This window comes from Canis lupus, chromosome 33, assembly GCF_011100685.1.
Source record: "Canis lupus familiaris isolate Mischka breed German Shepherd chromosome 33, alternate assembly UU_Cfam_GSD_1.0, whole genome shotgun sequence".
Lineage (NCBI taxonomy): Eukaryota > Metazoa > Chordata > Mammalia > Carnivora > Canidae > Canis > Canis lupus.
The window spans coordinates 31,331,090-31,348,969 of NC_049254.1; the positions used below are offsets into that span (position 1 = coordinate 31,331,090).

At 36.9% G+C, this 17,880-nt stretch overlaps 1 protein-coding gene across 7 annotated transcripts in view; it reads left to right on the top strand.

Moving 5' to 3' along the window:
* Window positions 1-17,880, top strand: part of ACAP2 (ArfGAP with coiled-coil, ankyrin repeat and PH domains 2) — a 128,470-nt gene that overhangs the window by 34,626 nt on the left and 75,964 nt on the right. For 6 of the 7 annotated variants that reach the window (XM_038583230.1, XM_038583229.1, XM_038583224.1 and 3 more), the window contains exon 2: window positions 10,979-11,036. In XM_038583230.1, the coding sequence (XP_038439158.1) occupies window positions 10,979-11,036 (58 nt within the window). Of the gene's footprint in view, window positions 1-8,053; window positions 8,095-10,978; window positions 11,037-17,880 lie in introns of those variants that run through there. The other variant, XM_038583227.1, reaches the window with a different exon arrangement.

Sequence of the window (17,880 nt, forward strand, 5' to 3'; positions counted from 1 at the left end):
TCTTTTCATCACTTTGTATCCTCATATCCTATTTTTTAAAAAAAGTACTTATACCACCTAATATAACATGTATGCATATTTTATATGAGATCCTTAATTGTCCTAATAATCCCCTGTAGATTCCATGAGAGTAAAAACTTAATTATTTTGTTTACTACTATATCCTGGTTTTTTGTACAGTGTCTGGCATCCAATAAGTGTTAAAGAAATATTTATTGAATAAGTAAAAAACATGACTCATATTTTAGTATATAGGCTATTTAAAAAACTTATGGCTGATTTCAGTGGAACAGAATAGAGAGCCCAAAAATAAACCCATGATTATATGGTCAATTAATCTTTGACAAAAGAGGCAAGGATATGCAAAGGGAAAAAGATAGTCTCCTCAACAAATGCTGCTGGGAAAACTGGACAGCTACATGCAAAAGAATGGACCACTGTCTTATACCACACAAAAATAGATTCAGAGTGAATTAAAGACCTAAATATGACACCTGAGATCATAAAAATCCTAGAGGGAGCACAGGCAGTAATTTCTCTGATATTAGCCATAGCAACATTTTTCAGACATGTCTCCCGAAGCAAAGGAGACACAAAAATAAACTACTGGTACTACATCAAGGTAAAAAGCTTCCGCACAGCAAAGGAAACAACCAACAAAACTAAAAGGCGACCTACCGAATGGGAGAAGATATTTGCAAATGACATGTCTGATAAAGGGTTGGTATTCCACACATATAAACAACTTATACAACTCAACATCCAAACCCTCAAATAATCCAATTAAAAATGGGTAGAAGACACGAATAGACATTTCTCCAAAGATGACAAACAGATGGCCAACAGACACATGAAAAGATGCTCAACATCACTAATCATCATAAAAATGCAAATCAAGGGGATCCCTGGGTGGCTCAGTGGTTTAGCGCCTGCCTTTGGCCCTGGGCGTGATCCTGGAGTCCCAGGATCGAGTCTCACGTCGGGCTCCCAGCATGGAGCCTGCTTCTCCCTCTGCCTGTATCTCTGCCTCTCTCTCTCTCTCTCTCTCTCTCTATCTGTGTCTATCATAAAAAAAAATGCAAATCAAAACCACGATGGGCTATCACCTCACACCTGTCAGAATGGCTAAAATAAAAAACATAGGAAACAACAAGTGTTGGCAAGGATGTAGAAGAAAAAGGAACTTTGTGCACTGTTGGTGTGGATGCGAATAAGTGCAGTCACTCTGAAAAAACACTATGGAATTTCTTCAAAAATTAAAAATGGATTTGCCATCTGACTGGATGATTCCACTACTGGGTATTTACCCAAAGAATATGAAAACACTAATTCAAAAAGTTAAATGTACCCTATGTTTGCTGCAGTGTTATTTACAATGGCTAAATTTTGGAAGCAGCCCAAGTGTCTATTGCTGGATGAATGGATAAAAGAGATGTGGTATATGTATGCAATGGAATATTATTCAGCCATAAAAAAGAATGAAATCTTGGGATGCCTGGGTGGCTCAGCAGTTGAGTGTCTGCCTTTGGCTCAGGGCGGGGATCCCCCGGTCCCAGGATTGAGTCCCACATTGGGCTGCCCGTAGGGAGCCTGCTTCTCCTTCCATGTCTCTGCCTCTCTCTCTGTGTCTCTCATGAATAAATAAATAACAATCTTAAAAAAAAATGAATGAAATCTTGCCATTTGCAACATCATGGATGGATCTAGAGGGTATAGAGCTAAGTGAAATAAGCCAGCCACAGAAAGACAAATACCATATGATTTTCCTCATATATGGAATTTAAGAAGCAAACAAAGGGAGAAAAAAGAGACAAACCAAAAAATAATCTCTCAACTATAGAGAACAAACCGATGATTATAGAGGAGGAGTGGGTGAGTGGGGAGATGGATGAAGTAGGTGAAGGGAATTAACAAGTATGCTTATCTAGATGAGCACCAAAAACATATGGAATTACTGAATCACTGTATTGTACACCTGAAACTAATATAACACTGTTGTTAAGTATACTGGAATTAAAAAAATAATATTTTGTGACATGAAAATTAAATAAAATTTGAACTTATTTCCATAAATAATGTTTATTAGAACATAAAAAATTACTGCTGATTTCAAAAACAATTGTTACAGTCTTATTTTTTTGTTATCCCCAAGACTGATTTTACAATTACTGCTGATTTCAGATGATTGTTATGGTCTTAATATGTTCTTCTTGCCAAGATTAATTTTATGAAAACTTTGTATAGCTGAAAAGGGCTTAAGTCTCTGCTCAGATTTTCAAATTTTATATTCTGAGCCGAAAGTTATGCTACTTTACTTAATAAAGTCTGATTTTTATTTTTTTATTTTTTATTTATTTATTTATTTTTTTGATTTTTATTTTTAAGTTAAGCATAGATTCTTAAGGAGTTGACCAGCAGGTTTAGGTTGTATATGATGTAATCCTTTACCATCAAGACCTAGCTTTAAAACAAATTTTGACATGCACTATCAGTTTTAATGCAGTATAATTATTATGTTACTTATCTGTAAATCTCTTAATGATTTGACCCAGAAATTTCTCTGAAATTGGTTGGTATTAGGAATATGCCAGTCACAGGGAAAAGACTAATGATTCGAGGTTATTGAGGAAATAGCTAAGTAAAATGTGTATGATGTCTTTTGATGTGTAGAAATTCTTATTTAATTTATTTTCCATTTTTTATGGTGGTAAAGTACTTATAAAATATTGATTTAACCATTGTTGAGTGCACAGTTCAGTGGTATTAAAGTACACTTATATTGTTGTATACCTATTATCACTATTATCTCCAGAACTCTTTTCATCTTGGAAAAGTGAAACTATGTACTAATTAACAGTAACTCCCCATTTCCACCTTATGTGTTTGTTTTTCTTTTTGAGAGGAGGAGAAAAGCACAGGGAGTAGCGGAGGGAGAATCTTAAGCAGTCTCCATGCCCAGCAGGGAGCACAACAGGGGGCTCCATCTCATGACCTGGAGGTCATGACCTGATCTGAAATCAAAGGTTGGACATTTACCTGACTGAGCCACCCAGGCACCTAGCATTTATTTTTCAATGGACACTAAAGATTTTTTACTGGTCTTGTCCAGATGATGGGTGCTGTCTTAACTCTTGCCACTGGGAATGACTACTCTTCAGGAATCTGGTTTTATTCCTGTAGTTTTAAATAATATAGTCTCATCAGAATATGATACAACTCTGTGGTCATACAATAAATACATCTATTTAGTGTTGGGCTGTTTCCTTAAGAAACATACTTTTTAATTTTCCTTTTTTTAAAGATTTTATTTGTTCATGAGAGAGAGAGAGAGAGAGAGAGAGAGAGAGAGAGCGCGAGAGGGACCAGAAAGCACAAGCAGGGGCAGAGGGAGAGGGAGAAACAGACTCCCCAACGAGCAGGGAGCCTGATGTGGGACTTGGTCCTGGAATCCTGACCTGAGTCGAAGGCAGATGCTTAACTGACTGAGCCACCCAGGCACCCAGCTTTTTACTTTTCTATAACAATGTTGGACACAGTAATAATAGTTTAAGGTAGTCACTAGAATTTTAAAACTAGGTGATTTCTGCTTCCAACTCATTAACATATGTATTATATCTTGTTATTTAAAATGTTAGGTGTTTTATAAGAAAAAGTTAATGTTTATGTATTACAGTGTATTTTTATTTTTGACCGTGAGGGTAGTGACTTTCTCTGTGGCTCACTGCATCCTAGATTTACCTGGGAGCTTAATGAAGATTAAAATATGTCAGAGTAAAAAAAAAAAAAAAAAATATATATATATATATATATATATATATATATATATGTCTGAGTGGGTTAGAGACCTAGGAGTCTGTGTTTTGTCATATTCACTATTTGGTCAGGGATAGGTGTGGTTACCAATAACTCCAAGAGACTTTCTTACTGCCATCTTTATATGGCATTTACATCTTTTTTTTTAAAAAGATTTTACTTATTTATTCATGAGAGACAGAGAGAGAGAGAGAGAGAGAGATAGAGAGAGAGAGAGGCAGAGACACAGGCAGAGGAAGAAGCAGGCTCCATGCAGGGAGCCAGGGAGCCTACGCCCTGGGCCGAAGGCAGACGCTCAACCACTGAGCCACCCAGGCGTCCCAATATAGTTTAGATTTTAGTGTGCATCATATATACATGTATTTCCATTCCCCAGTATTAGACTCAAAATAGACTTGTCAACAGTTGAGACTTCAGTAGAAACCTTTTATAAGATGGGTTATTAGTCCCAAATTTATATATGCTGCATGTCATCACATAGCACAAATAAGATTTAAGCCAGTTCTTAGGTCTGTAAAGTTTAAGTAGTAGTTTGTGTTTCTTTCCTCCTTGAATTGTGTTAAACACAAAATAATTTGAACTTGTAGGGTGTCTCAGTTTATATTTACTTGGAAATGTCACATTAGCTTGTTCTCTGAAGGTAAATACATCGTCATTGTACACATTGGTTTATTTAGTTCTCCTTTTTTTTTTTTTTAATTTATTTATGATAGTCACACAGAGACAAAGAGAGAGAGGCAGAGACACAGGCAGAGGGAGAAGCAGGCTCCATGCACCGGGAGCCCGACGTGGGACTCGATCCCGGGTCCCCAGGATCGCGCCCTGGGCCAAAGGCAGGCACCAAACCGCTGCGCCACCCAGGGATCCCCTATTTAGTTCTCTTAGTTAAGTCATCTGATGTCTTTGAATATTTTCCTGTTATTTAGATGGTAACATTAGGTATCACCAAGAGTGTGCAACTAAAATGCTATAGGTCCGCAGGTGTTTAATGGGCATCCATTGTATTGGTAGTTCATTCTTAGCCATTGTAAATCAGTGGATTTAGATCTCTTGAACTATGGAATATGAATAAATGCTCAGCTTAAATATATATATTACTGAAGTTGTACAATCTCTTACCTAAGTTGTACAATCTCCTTTAAAGTGTAAGGATGGTTAAATGTGAGGATCATGACTTGCTTATAGAAAATAAAATTTGAAAAAAAAAAAACAAAAAAAAAGTAAAAAAAAAGAAAATAAAATTTGAAGTATAAAGACCACTGGCTTTTCAGCAATATAGGTAAAATGATTATATTAAGGTTACTATAGCTGGATTATTCACATGAAAGTAACCCAGACTTCTAGTTTTGTTTAGTGCTGAGAAACAAGATTGGTGAATTTGTGGGACAGAATTATAACCCGTCCCTAAAGAGGTAATGAAAATAATTTGAAGTTATTGGTCTTGTGTATATGTGTTGTTTTTAATTTTGAGAGTTTATCAGCAAAGGATAATTGTAGCTATACAAAATGAGTGGTAGAGTAGAATGAAATCAATCCTAATTTTATAGAAAGACAAGTGCAAATTTTGATGTCAGTCATCTCAGGAGTTAGAGCTGGATTTGCAGTTCTTGTATTTATAGGAGTTAGACTGTGTTTAATATTAAGAGCTTTTGCCCTAGACTTCCGGAGAAAGACTGTGAAGATTTCTTTTTTGTATAATTAAGCACCTCTGGGTTCCAGAATGGAAAGGGAAAGAGGGGAACTTACCGATTTGTCATCCTTGTTGATTGTTAAAATGTATTTTCAGTTTCTATTTGAAATTTTTTTCCTCATTTTAAATTCTTGTGCCTTATATTCCTAGGAAATTTTCTGAACTTCTATTTTAAAATATTAAATTAAAAATATTTTATTTATTTATTTATTTATTTGAGAGACAGAGATAGCATGAGAGCACAAGCAGGGGAGGAAATGGAGAAGCAGGCTTCCCGCTGAGCAGGGAGCCTAGGACCCTGGGATCATGACCCAAGCTGAAGGCAGACACTCAACTGATTGAGCCACCCAGGCTCCCCTTAAAATGTTAATCTTTTCCATAGGAGCACAACCTTGGTTCATAAAAGCATCAGGGCAGAAGTGTTTTTTCAACATTTAAAAATTGTATTCCTAACCATTTTGACTTGACTTAAAATTGATGTTTATTCTCAGCCCTTATCTTATTTGATGTGTCTGTAGCTTTTGACATTGTTGATCATTTCTTCTTCCTTGTTAACATTTTCTTGATTTTCCTTCTACACCATACTCTCTTGGTTTTACTATTATCTCCTTCTTTGCTTCTTCTGTTTGTTTTGCTGTTTCTCCTTGTTTTGCCTGACCTTAAATACTGGAGTGCCCTGGAACTCAGTCCTTAATTATTTTTTTATCTTTACTTTTTTCAATATTATCCAGTCTCACAGCTGTAAACACGGTTTATATTCATGATTCCTAAACTTACACCCCCATCTCAGACTCCTCTAAACTCTAGACTCATATTTATTCACCTCTTTGGTGTCACCGCTTGCGTATCTAATAAATATTTCAGATCAAGTCCAAACCTGAACTACAGTTCTTTTCTCCCCAGACCTGTTCTTCCCATAGTCCTCTCCATCTCAGTTGGTTGCAACTCTGTCTTTTTGACTGTTCCAGCTAAAAACTCAGAATCCATCCTTAATTTCACATCTGTCTGCTTACTGGCATACTTGTACATGTACTCACACACCACATCAATTCATGAGGAAATCCTCTCGGCTCTAACCTTCAAAATCCATCCAGATTAGCATTTTTTTTTTTTTTTTTAACCAGTGACTGGTGTTTAGTTTAAGCCACCTTCATTGCTTACTTGGATGATATCCAGCTTCCTAACTGGTCTCTTTGCCTTTGTTTGTTTGTTTGTTTGTTTGTTTGTTTGTTTCTCTACAATCTTCTCCATATAGTAGCCAGAATGATTCTTGAAAGAGTAAGTCATATTGTGTCTCTTCCCTGCATCAGACCCTCAGTGTTAATGGTGATGGGGCTTTCCATTATTTCTCTCATTTCCTCTCCTGCGTCTCTCTTCTTTGCTTGTTCTGTTTCAGCCATGCCAGCCTTCTTGCTATTCCTTTAACACACCAGGGTAACCCATGGCATTGGTTGTTTTTTCCATCCATGACATCCTTTGCGTGATTTACTTCTTCAGGCTTTGCCCAAATGTCACTTTTTCAATAAGGACTGGCTTGACCATCCTACTTAAAATTGTAGGTATCCTTGCCCCCTGCACTGCATCTCCTGATGTTTTGACTTTTTTTTTTTATTAGCACTTACCATCTTACAGAGTACTATCTAAATGATGTATTTATTATGTTTGTTGTTTATTGACTTTCTTCTTCTTCTATTGTAAAGTCTAGAGGGCAAGGATCTTTGTTTATTTCATCTGGATATCCCAAGCAATGGATATTTGCTCCTGTTTGTTGTTAGAGAAAAGGAAGGCAAATCTTTTTTCTTCATTTGTCTGAAATTTTCTGGTAGTGTTTTTTTTAATTTTTATTTATTTATGATAGTCACAGAGAGAGAGAGAGAGAGAGAGGCAGAGAGACAGGCAGAGGGAGAAGCAGGCTCCATTTACCCGGAGCCCGACGTGGGATTCGATCCCGGGTCCCCAGGATCCCGCCCTGGGCCAAAGGCAGGCGCCAAACCGCTGCGCCACCCAGGGATCCCTCTGGTAGTGTTTTTTAAAGTTGTTTTAAAAAAAATCCTCCTGCGCCATTTTAGTGTAACTATTTTGATTTTTCTTTTTAAATGTTCAGGGATTCTATTTGATTATAAGTTGAATGTAGTTATGGAATCATGTTAATGTAATTTTGTGGTGGTGTTACAGTGAATTCCTCCTTAGAACCTTTGAGGTTTCTTTCCAGCCCTGTTTTAGAAATCCAAATCCTGTATTAGTGTATATTCTGTCTAGAGTGTTACATTACAAGAATTTCCTCTTTCTTTCAACTGTAGAAGAAGTTGTAGGTATTATAATAATGGTTAGGTAAAGGTATATAGACTTATCCTTATATATGGAAAGACCTGACTCATTGTAAATCTATTTTGACATTTGTGCAATTATTTGTGGATTCTTTTTTCTTTTATTTTCTTTAAAGGCTTTTATAGTAACATCTGTATGAAGCTCTAGAGGCAGAGTGGAATGACTAAAATTTGGAGAAAGAGGGAACTGGGAAATTACACATAAACACGTGTGCACTGAGATGCAGGTATAGCCATCATGAGTGGTCTTGTGCTCCAGATTAGGTAATTTTTCTTAATGATGCATTTATCCATCCAGTAAACAAATGTAACTAAATAAACTAGGGATAGATAGCTAAATGGACTATAGTCTCTACTCATGTCTCTCAGTTTAGGCAACAAGACCAAAAGTTGAATTATCGTAGTGAGAGCCAGGTGTTCTATTTGATGTGAATATAGGGTGCTTTGTGGAGCTGGTAGTGGTAAGGTGCTCATTCCACTGAGAAGAAGGCACTTCAGTGTCACAAATTTACTATGTGAACAGTGTCTCTAAAACCCCAAGTCTCTTTATTAGGCTCTTAAATTTGTGTTCTTCTGTATCCTGTTTACAGACCTTATATTGCAGGGTTTTAATGGAGATGAAATACTACATGAAATGCTTTTCTAAACACAGCTGTTCTACTTCCATTAAACAGTTCTGACATTCAGCAATTTGCCAAGAGTTTCTTCCAATTCAAGATTCTGGGGTTGTAGCTCATTTCCTGTTAATGGTTTTTCTCTTCATTAGTTCATATTACTATTCTGTGCTATTAATATAGCAAATGCTATATCATACATGCAGGTGCCCCATGCGAATTGTAAAACACAGTGAAAATATATGGCAGAATTATTTTCATCATGTACTAAAATGGATTCTTTTGGTAACAGGGAACCTGGAAAAGTTATAGATGTGATTTGTTTAGCAGCCTAAGCTATGTCATAGACAGAACCCTGAAAGACCCAGTATGCGGATCTTTACCTTCTCCAATTTGCAGGATATCCTGTGGCTTAAGTGCCATTTTCAGTTCCTGAAAAGGATGAAGGGGAACAGCCATGAAAGGGCAAATATGGTCTCTGATTATAATCTTTGACAGTTTTGTCTGGGCGTGGCCCTAGATGTCCCCTACCATCTTGCTCCTTTCTTCCATTGTGAGTCTGCTGAGAGTCCCAACTTATTTGAAATACGTGGTTGTCTTGACAGTATTATCAGGCACAGTGTTCTTTCCTCAGAGCTGCCTACTGTACCCCGGTTATGAGCCGTGCAGGGGACCGTGCTCTCTCCTCCCTAAGGTACTGACCATGGTGCCGCCAATAGGGTCAGCATTGTAGTTTAACTGCTTTGGGTGAACATTTGATTTTAATTCTTTCAACAGTGATGGTAACTTTTATTTCTCTATGGTCTCAAACTTAACTGCAGTGATACGATTCTTGGGAATGGACTGACTGTAGAAAGTCAACATAAAAAATTTTTTTTTAGAGGTATATCTTCCTAAGTTTATTGTGATTTCACCACAGAAATACCTTTTTCTTCAGGTTTTATTTTTCTGGGCTCATTTGAAGACAACATTATGTAGTAGTCTCCACGTTTGTAGTTTTTTAATCCTCTTTTTTTCTCATTAAAGTGACCTTACCCCTTTTTAAATGACTAGTATCTTCATTCTAACTTTATACCCTTTACTTGCTGGAAGGGACTGTTAACCAGTTACTCAGCACTGTTGATTTATTGATCCCAGCACAATAGAGGCTATCTCTTCCCCCACCTTCTTTTGTGGCACAGTAGTATGATATTAATTCTCACTGTAATTATAGTGGCATTTCACCTGCTTGAATAAGCTAACCGCCTGGACAAGAAATTCAGGCTGTTGGAGGAGGAGGGTGAAATGGAAACATAGCTTTCTATCATAGTACTGATTTTTTTCTGTGGAAAAGATGTAATTTCCCATCTGATCAAAATAAAACATTATTGGTATTTCCTTTCCCTCTCTCTAATAAATGAATACAATCTTTAAAAACTTTTCATTTACTTAAGAGAGAGAGCACAAGCAGGGGGAAGGCCAGAGAGAGAGGGACAAGCAGACTCCCCAGTGATCAGGAGATTAAAAACTTTTTTCAGTAAATGTTACCAGGTAGAGAAGTAGAATTACAAGCTGATAAAAATGGTTATTCGGACATGACCCCGAGGTTAAGTGGGTTCTTCTGGGAATAGAGCTTATATTTTAGCCATCTTTTTCTTAGATTTGTTATCTAACTGAGAATTTCTTACTCAGAGTTCAAAATAACTTTTTTGGATGGTTAATCCCCCACTGTTGTGTCCTTTGAAACAAATTTGGTTAATTTATAAAATAACTACTGGGATGTTGCTAGTTTATCAAGCAGGTACCTGCAAGTGGGTTAGATGGCTTAAAGTAGATGAATTGTGTTTTGTTATATCTTAACTCTTAAGTGTAAAATCTTGTTATCCTTAGAAGTTCTAGTTGCTTCTGTTTTGTTCCAAATTTCCAATTTTGGAATGTTGCCTGTGGTGTGATACCAAGTACTAACAAGTATTAGAATTTTATAATTCTCCTGACAATTAAGAGTATCTACTGATTTCTTAAAAATACGTGGGAAACAAAAGGCTTAAACAAGGCTGACATTTTTCTGAACTATTTATAAAAGTAAAAAGCCTTTCCTTTTTGGTTGCCAAGGATGCTCTGTTACTTGGTTAGGTGCGCTTTATTGAGTAGAAATCTGAGCTTTGTTAAGGCTCAACTTTTAAAATTTCTTCCTCATTAAAAAAACCCACAAACGTGCTAAATACTTCAAATTAGTGTTATTAATTTGAGTAACATGATTGCTTTGAATCAGTCTAATGTGTTCTCTCATTACCTTAAACAGTAATAGTATTAATCTGTTACATCGCGTGTTAATGGAGTATTTACACTTCATTCTAACGTAATTATTACTTAATGTGAAGTGTAGTTTTTAAGTATTCATATCTTTTTTCATTGAGTTATTTTCCAAAAGTAAAGTAACATTTAAACACATGATAACTTAGAGGGGAGGAAGGAGGTTGGAGGGTGGACCTGGGGGGACAGGTACCTGAGAAGAGCCAGCACATGGTAACCTGTTTCGTGTATGATTTTTCTAGGGCTGCTTTGGAAGAAGTAGAAGGAGATGTGGCCGAATTGGAACTAAAGCTCGATAAGGTGAACTTTACTTAAAGATTTTAAGACATTAATAGTGATTTGTGCCTTTAGTATTAGGTGATTCATGTTACTTTTTGATTTTATCTCTATGAGGATAAATGTTACTATCATCCCAATTTTACACGCAGGGAGATTGAGGCTGTAGACACGAGAGACTTTGAAAATACAAGTGCCAGAACAAGAACTTGAACAATCTGCCTTCAAAGCTAACTAGATACCCTTGTTGTTTTCTTTTCCATCCAAAAGGTTGCCTGTCTTTTCAGTGCTCAGTGGTTTTCATATATAACCTGACTGTTCTTGTTTATAAGTGTGAATCTGGATACATTAAGTATAAACGAAATTTAAAATACTGATTCCATTTTTTACAGCTAAGGCCAGAAATGCTTAGTGTATATTTAATAATTGATATTAAACGTTCATATTCTATTCAACGGTGAATGTACATTGATTCCTATCTTCTGTATTAATTATTAATCATCTTTCCTTTACCTAAGAAATATTGCTATAAAACAGGAAGAAATATGAAAATGAGTAACACATGGCTTCTGGTTTCAAGTAACCATTGTTTACTGAAATCTCTCTCTTACAATTTATGGAGATAAATCAGATGCACATGCTTGAAGTACCTTTTCTGAAAATAGCTTCTTATTTAATTATTGTAAATGATATGCCGTGTAAAGCAGTGCTTCTCAAACTGTACTGTGCATAGGAAACACCTGGGGATCTTGCAAAAATGCAGATCCTGATTCAGTAAGTCTGGGGTACCTGAGATTCTGTGTTTCTAATCAGATTCCAGATGACACCAATGCTGTTGTTCCATGGGCTGCACTTTGAATAGCAAGAATATAAAATATGCTGAAGGTTTTAAAATGTTTTGAAATTGTGAAACGTATGTGTATATATATATAATGTAAATAGTGTAGAAACTATATAAAGTAGTAGTATCATGTATGTAAAACAGAACTTTTAGAAAATATTTAGTAATAAGTTATTTTTGTATTGTACACTGTAGTTTTCAAAAACACTTTGATTTATATGCTTAGTGCTTATATGCTTAGTTCTAAGCATCTAAATGCTTAGAACGTGTCTATGTTCTTTGATTTTTACAATAATTTTGGGAGGTAGTTGGGACACCTTGGTGGCTCAGAGGTTGAGCATCTGCCTTCGGCCCAGTGTGTGATCCTGGAGTCCTGGGTCGAGTCCCACGTCGGGCTCCCTGTGTGGAGCCTGCTTCTCCTTCTGCCTCTCTGTGTCTCTGCCTCTCTTTCTCTCTGTGTGTCTCTCATGAATAAATAAATAAAATCTTAAAAAAAAATATTGGCAATCAATACTAAGATCTCTAAGCCCTTTCTAGAGTGCTTATTACCCAAAGGGCTAATAAAGGCATCATGGAAATTTTGACATTTAAAAAAATCTTATTTTCCATCTGAATAGAAGGTCCATACTTACTTTTATATTTCTCTAGTTATGATCTTGATTTCTTATAAAATGTCCCTCTCCCAATTCATAGGTTAGTATCTGTCATTTTCCTTTAGAATTCTGAGGAGTTCACAGAGAGGAGAACCAGAGAAGAGGAAGAAATGGTTGTCATGGAAGGTGATGGCACCGAAGGACTAGAGGAGGGGACGGTTGCCTAGGATTAGTATGTGATTTCATAACTTTGTGCGAGGCTAGTTCCACCTGTAATATCACTGTAAATCATGCCACCAGCAGGATAAACTGGCTTGATGACTTAGCTTACATTATTTTGCTTATAATATATGTTACCAGTACTTTTCCTCCTTGTGGAGAGTAGCGCTGCATGCCTGGCTTCGTTCTGCTGGGTCCAAAGACACATCCTTTCTGTCAGCTGTCCTAGCCTTGGCAGCACCGAGGAGCACCTTGGTGCTCGAGACGTGATTTCTGTGTCTGTTGCTTCTTCTCACTGGAATGCTTGTTCCCTGTATGTTAAGCAGATACTCTTTAAACCACAGTTCAAGTACTACCATACCTAGGTTCTTTCATACTTAGTATTCTTTCTTGCACATACTTCCATTTAGATTTACTATATTATTGTAGTCTTGGGATTGTAGCATGGCCTGATAGTTAAGAACACAAAGCCTGGAGTAAGACTGCCTGCATTTGAATCTGGCTCTACCACTTACTAAGCTATTTGGTGTTGAGCAAGTTCCTCAACCTTCCTGTGCCTCAGTTTCTCATCTCCAAAAAGGGTAAAATTAGAGTTATCTGTCTCAGAGAGTTAATATGAGAATATGGTGTTTTAGTATATTTTAAATGCTTTTCGTGGTTCTTAGCACATGGTATGTTCTAAGTAAATGTTAATGATGGTATCTCTTCAACAAATTATTAGCTCCTTGAAGACAGTTTTTGAAGGGAAAAAAACCCCTCATTTGATGTGCACTTACTATGTATCAAGTGCTAAGTTTTACTTCTATTATCTCCAACTGTCACAACATGTTGCAAAGTTGGTATTACACCCAGTTTGCTCATGAGAAAAATGAGACTTAGGTTGTTACTTACTCCGGGACAGTCAGGGATAAGTTGTTTATATTCTCATCATCTGGAAAAGTGCTGTAACATAATGTTTATCAATTTAGTAAAAAGAACTTTTGAATGAATTGGGGCTACTAGCTTGATATTTTTGACTATTTTGATATTTACTCTTAGGGAAGATTTGTAGGCTTGTATTATTGGGTTATACCTGCCATCAGTGTCATCTACTAAGGATTTTTCAGCTGGCAAATTTTCTATCACCAAGTCAGCCTTTCCCCCTGAATAGCTGCAGTATATGTGTGGTTATGCTATATGCAATTCCATTGTCTTTCCAAGTCCGGTAATGGTGACCTCTATTCTAATTCTCATACCTGTTTTCATGGTCATAGCTATGCCTTCCCATTCAAAGTTCTCATCTTGCAACTCTGGAATGCTAATCTCTTAATTTCTTACCTGAGACTCTAGTCTTTCCAGTTCTCATTTCACTTCTGCTTTTGATCTTCTTCTTTTTTTTAAGATCTTATTTTATTCATGAGAGGCACACAGAGAGAGGTAGAGACATAGGCAGGGGGAGAAGCAGGCTCCATGCTTGACGTGTGACTCGATCCCAGGACTGGGGGTTCACGACCTGAGCCAAAGGCTCAGATGCTCAGATGCTCAACCACCGAGCCACCCAGGGGTCCCTGCTTCTGATCTTCAAGCCTAGCTAGCCTTCTAGTATTCCAGTCTATAAACTTCTGATATTTTAGATCCCTTTTAAACTCACTTCCCTTTCAGTGTGGTTTTTTTTTTTAGGGGGGGGGGGCATTTTTAGAGGTAAAATTCACCTAATATAAAATTCATCATTTTAAAGTGTACAATTCAATGTTTTCAGCATATTCACAGTATTGTGCAATCCTCACCACTGTAATTCCAGAGCATTTCTATTATCTTCAAGAGAAATCCTGTACCTGTTGGCAGTCACTCCAAATTTTCTTTGTCCTTCGTCCTCTGGCAACCACTAATCTATTTTCTGTCTATGGGATTTGCCTATTTTGAACATTTCATATAAACAGAATCATAATATGGCCTTTTGTGACTGACTTCTTTCACTTAGCATGATGTTTTTAAGATTTGTCTGCACATGTAACATGTTCCAGTATTTCCTTTTTATGGCTGAGTTATATGCCTTTGTATGGATATGCCACATTTTGTTTATCCATTCATCACTCAATGGACATTTAGGTGGTTTCCACTTTTTGGCTAGTATGACTAATACTGCTGTGAACCCTTTCAGTCTACTCTTAATTTTATTCCATCATATTTTTCTCCTGAAGGCCTTCATTTCCCTTCCATAAGACCCACTCCACAGAATTTTCACTCTATTAATCTAACCATCTGTATTTTCTCTGTGTCATATCTGGGCTACAGAACTCTATAGGAGAAGTTACACAATTGGTGAAACCAACTGGTGGAGCTTCACATTTCTGGAATTTTTGATGTTAAACAAATTTTCCAAGACTTATTCAGGTTATCTTGTTATACTGTTAAACAGCTGCTATACTTCTCTGTTTTCTTATGATTTATCACTTTGTTCTTCTTTCTTAGTACATGACTTTGACTCTATCTTCCTTTTGGTGGGAACACTTTTATTTCTTACTCCTAACCTAGAAATTTAGAATCTGTCCTTTTCTTTTTTCACTTTTCCTCCCATTTGAGTGATAAAAGTATCGTATCCCCTTTCTTATGTAATTCCAAACTCTTAACTTCTCAGGACTTTGCTTTAGCCATCTTTTTCCTTTTCTTTCTCTACCACTCTTTATTTTAAGTAGAAAGTGTTCAAGCTTCCCTGCAACAGAAACAAAACAAGACAGAAAACCAAAAGCAAACAAGAAAACTCTGACAAGAAAATGTAAATCTTTAGTAATTACCATGTGCCAGTAATGGTTTGCCCTAAGATTTTTATGTGCATTATTTTAATTCTTTTTTAGTAACTATATAGTTTGGTACCATTCTGATCATTTCAGAGAGAAGAAACTTAAGTTTACTAAGGTTGAGGTCATTCAGGATCGTTTACGTGGTTAATATGGCAGGATTTTTTTTCTTTTTTTAAGATTTTATTTATTCATGAGACACAGAGAGAGAGAGAGAGAGGCAGAAACACAGGCAGAGGGAGAATCAGGCTCCATGCAGGGAGCCCGATGCGAGACTTGATCCCAGGTCTCCAGGATCAGGACCTGGGCTGAAGGCGGTGCTAAAACCGCTGAGCCACCTGGGCTGCCCTGGCAGCAGGATTTGAACCTAAGCTAACTAAGCCCACAAGCCTTTGTTTTTAACCGTAATGTACCAACCTCTCTGTTTTTATGGAACCTTTTAGTTTAATTTTAAAAAATTATTTAATTTGTTGTGTTGTGGAACCTTTTAATTGTTTTTTAATTATGTAATTTGTTGAATAAGTAGTATTTCTTATGTGATATAAACCTCAAAGTGTGTACCCAGTGAAAAATTAATCATCCTTTAATCTCTTTCCTAGAGGAGAACACTGCTTTCTGTCTAGGATATAGCACTGTAACACTGATAACTGTATATTTGTTGATGACTTCTATATCTGTATCTACAGCATACTCCTCTTTTTTGTTTCAGACATCAGCTTTCACTTGTGTTTGATTAACTTTCCACTTGGCTAATATCACAGGCCCATTAAATTCAGGGCCACCTCACAGGCCTAACAGTGAAATAAAAAATCTTTGCTGGCCAGTTTAATGTATCTTTGTGGAATTAGCAGATGTAGCTCATGGCAAGCAGAGCTCAGGCTGGATTTCAGCTCCTATTTTTACCCTTGGTGGGATGCAGTCTACATAACTGTACACGGGTACTTGACTGTAATTCTTGAATCTGTCTCCTATTTTTCTCCCTGCTTACTGCCTAATTCAGCCTGTCATGGTTTTTGGTCTAATCTCCTTATCTTCTATTTCCTTGTCTTTACGTTTTATCATTTTACATCATCATTCTAAGATGGAACTCTGGTGAACTCACCAGTGTCTTCCCATTTTCTTTTATACAAAATGTGAACCTTTTAGCATTGTATACAAGGCTTGTCCTGATCTGGACTTGCATATATTTTCAACATCACGCTTTTAATGCCCTACATTTTCATACTGCTTTAAGCTACTTAGTGCCTCTGATTTGCCCTGCCCACATAGCTGCTGGGCCTTAGCACACACTCTTCCTAGAGTAGAATCTTCCCATTACTCTTGTTTGATTGGCTAATTCTTGTTGGCCTTCAGGGCTTTTTTCAAGTGTTACCTTTTCCAGGAATCCTTCCCTGATGTCCAAAGTCCTGGTTAGGTGTTCTTCCTTTGTTTGATCATGCATGGTTTTTTTTGTCATGCATAGCAGTTGTGTTGCTGCATAGAATTTATCTGCTTGTCTGCTGGTTAGAATAGAGCATCTGAGAGCAGACCTTATGTTTTTAATTTCTGTTCCTCTAGGTCCTAGGGTAACAGTTTTAAATTATACTTCTGAGATCCTTTAGATGTTTTCTAAAGGGTTTATTTTTTCTCTTTACCCCCTTTTTAGTGTTCCCTATTGTCCCTTCTGTATCCTTCTTTCTCACTTCTTTTTTTTTTTATTTTTTTATTTTTTTTTCTCTCACTTCTTTTTTAAAATATATGTATTCACCCAAGATTTTATTTGTTTAAAGAAAATGTTCGGGAAGCCCGGGTGGCTCAGTGGTTGAGTGCCTGTCTTTGGCCCAGGGTCTGATCCTGGAGTCCTGGGATCGAGTTCCACATCGGGCTCGCTGCATGGAGCCTGCTTCTCCCTCTGCCTGTGTCTCTGCCTCTCTGTGTGTCTCTCATGAATAAATGAAGTCTTTAAAAAAATAAAAAAAAATAATAAAAAAAGAAAATATTCTGTTTGAATGAAAGTAGAAAAATAAGGTTGGAAAAAAGAAAGAGAGGGAGGAAAAGAATTACAGAGTAAGAAAAATGAAAGTCTCAATTTTATGATTAGCACAATGCCTAAAACAGTAGGCATTGGAGAAATATGGTTGGTTAATCAATTCAGGTGTTTGTGTTGGTAGAGTGACACTGAAATGCCTAGCATCACTAATCGAACACACCAATTTGCTCCCTTTTCCTCCAACATACCACAGGTTTTGTTTTTAATTCATGTATTTTTTAGCATACTGCTTGTTCTGCCTGAAGTTCCCTGTTTTTTTTTTTTTTTTTTTTTAATTTTTATTTATTCATGATAGGCACACAGTGAGAGAGAGAGAGGCAGAGACACAGGCAGAGGGAGAAGCAGGCTCCATGCACCGGGAGCCCCACGTGGGATTCGATCCCGGATCTCCAGGATCGCGCCCTGGGCC